The 2,684-nt window shown below is 49.2% G+C and overlaps 1 protein-coding gene across 1 annotated transcript in view; it reads left to right on the top strand.

Annotated features, from left to right (window-relative positions):
- The window catches only part of LOC106816243 (band 4.1-like protein 4), a 29,486-nt gene that overhangs the window by 24,144 nt on the left and 2,658 nt on the right, over positions 1-2,684 (top strand). The window contains exons 25-26 of the mRNA XM_014820827.1: positions 232-369; positions 928-1,000. Coding sequence (XP_014676313.1) covers positions 232-369; positions 928-1,000 — 211 coding nt within the window. The remainder of the gene's footprint in view (positions 1-231; positions 370-927; positions 1,001-2,684) is intronic.

Here is a 2,684-nt window from a genome sequence, read left to right as displayed (position 1 = left end):
GTATCCATCTCTCCCTCGCGCGCGCGTGTGAAGGGTTGTCGGTGGCGGGCGGTGAGACCGCTGTGTATCTATCTCTCCCTCGCGCGCGCGTGTGAAGGGTTGTCGGTGGCGGGCGGTGAGACCGCTGTGTATCTATCTCTCCCTCGCGCGCGCGTGAAGGGTTGTCGGTGGCGGGCGGTGAGACCGTTGCATCGCGTTATCAATGCCATGTTTGTCTTCGTTCATCCGCAGCGGCTACAGCAGCGGCGCCTCGACCGACCACAAGGGCGCGCCACTGCGCGACGTCGCCGAGAGGAACGGTGGCGCCCCCCTCGCGACGGCGGAGTCGACGGGCAGCCTGCCGCGCAGTCACGTGAGCGGCGCTGAGCGGTGAGTGGAGGCGTGGCAACGATAGGGGGGGGGGTCGCTGCTGTGATAGCAGCGGAGATGCGTGCGAGGGATGCTGTGTGATGGACTGATGTTACGCGTGTGTTATCAGTGAGGCTTGTGTTTGTGGTTAATGATTAGTTTTGTTTTGGTAGTTTGTATATTTGTATATTTTTCATGTTTTATGCTGTAAGAGACAGCGCATGACGGAGTGAGGGTTTAAGGTAAAGGAAAGAGAAGAGTGGGAGGGGAGAGAGAGAAGAGTGAGGGGGAGAAATAGAGGTGACGAGAGAGAGAGATGGGAGAGAGAGAAGAGTGAGGGGGAGAAATAGAGGTGACGAGAGAGAGAGATGGGAGAGAGAGAAGAGTGAGGGGGAGAGAGAAAATGAAAGAGAAAGAGAGGAAGTGGGAGCGGAAGAAAGAGGAAAGCAGGAGAGTGAGAGAGGATAGATAGAAAACAGAGTGGAGAGAACCAGGAAAGCGGGCGACATGGCGTAGAACGAGGTAACCTGTAAGGCATGCAGCACTGATAGAGAGCATCTACTGCGTGTTGTGTTGCAGGAAGAGAGGAGGGCGGAGTGGTCAGGTACTGCCCGCGGCCACCAGCAGCCCGACAACCAAACACAAGTCGCAGGTAACGTCGATTTGTTAAACTCACGCGAGCCTTACTGTTCCTAGTCGTTATGCATTCATGACTCACACACACAGCATCAGTAGCAGCAGCAGCAGCAGCAGCAGCAACAGCAGCAGTAGCAGCAGTAGGAGCAGCAACAGCAGCAGCCGCAACAGCATCATCAGCAGCAGCAGCAACAGCAGCAGTAGCAGCAGTAGGAGCAGCAACAGCAGCAGCTGCAATAGCATCAGTAGCAGCAGCAACAGCAGCAGCAGTAGCAGCAGCAGCAGCACCACCACCACCACCACCACCACCAGCAGCTGTAGCAGCAGTAGCAGCAGCAGCAGCAACAGCAGCAGCAGCATCAGTAGGAGCAGCAGCATCAGCAGCAGCAGCAGCAGCAGCAGCAGCTGTGCAATTTCCCGTGATTGTGACGCGTCGTTCGAAATTTTCGATTTTCGAATCTGCACAGGTTTCAAGATGCCCACGCGTGTTCGCCACTCGTTGTTTATGTAAGAGCTGTTATAGACGCTGTTTTCACTGCAACCGTCACTCGCTCCCTCGCTCGCCCGAACAATCGCTGTTTTTCTCCGGTTATTTGCGAGGTTAAGTGGCGAAGCATGCCTACCAAAATCGCATTCGTTCTCGAAGCGCTGTCGGGGTTTTTTCGCCGCCAAGTTGACAATTGCGTGTTCCGCTGGGGTTGCCGGAATCTAATCGATTTCTAAACTCGACTGAAATTGTTAACGGTGTGCAAAGATGGGGCGAGTCATAGTGAAATGGTTTGATGGAGTGCATGTGTGCTCAGCCTTAACACAACATGTTTGATTTCATCTAGTAAATTCAGGGGAGCTGCCAGCACAGGGGCCGAGGCTGTGGCTGACAATGCAATTTAGCTGAGCTTATCCGCGGAGGTTTTAGTACCACACGTTATTTCGAGTATAACAATGATATTTAGTTTCTGGATTATTAGATATTTGTTTATATTATATTATATGAGGTATATTATAGATATTTTAGATATCATTTTGTTTAGATATTTAGTTCCATTTAGATTAGTTGACGAGTAATCCTAATCGAATGTCGTTAATTATTTCTGGAAAACTGCCTCTTTCCTTGATGTGGCACAGAGCAAAGTGAAGAGTATATTCATTTGATTATTGACTAATTATTGGCTGATTGACTACTAATAGAATATTGACACAATCAGGAGTAATTAATAACACATGTTTGTTTTTGTTTTTGTTTTGTTTGTTTGTTTGTTTGTTTGTTTTTGTTATTATTTACTCCTGATATGACACCACTAATAATATGTAGTTGGCACTTGGCACCGTAGAATCTATCGTCTAACTATTCGATTTTCTTCTTCTTCTTGCACAGGATTTTTGCCAGCAATTTTGTTCTGATTTCTCTGTCTCTGCAATTCCCCTTCACACGAGCTCTCCTATAAAACTTCCCCACACACTAACAGCATGCGGTTGTGGGTCAGCGCCACCTGGCGATAGTTTGCCCGATGCACGGACGGACGCGTGCAAGGAGAGATACGTTGTGAAAATTCACTACAAGCACGACAGCTACTTGTAGTAGCGAGGTGCGTTCTAAATGATCATCTGCTTGGCCGTTGTCAGAAACATCGTAAAGTTAATACTAATGTTAATGCTAAGATAGCACTTACGACTAATGTTAATGTTACGAGAGGGGCGTT

Source organism: Priapulus caudatus, unplaced genomic scaffold (assembly GCF_000485595.1).
Source record: "Priapulus caudatus unplaced genomic scaffold, Priapulus_caudatus-5.0.1 Scaffold1326, whole genome shotgun sequence".
NCBI lineage: Eukaryota > Metazoa > Priapulida > Priapulimorpha > Priapulimorphida > Priapulidae > Priapulus > Priapulus caudatus.
Note: the sequence above shows the minus strand (reverse complement) of the source record. Positions and strands in the feature narration are given on the sequence as shown.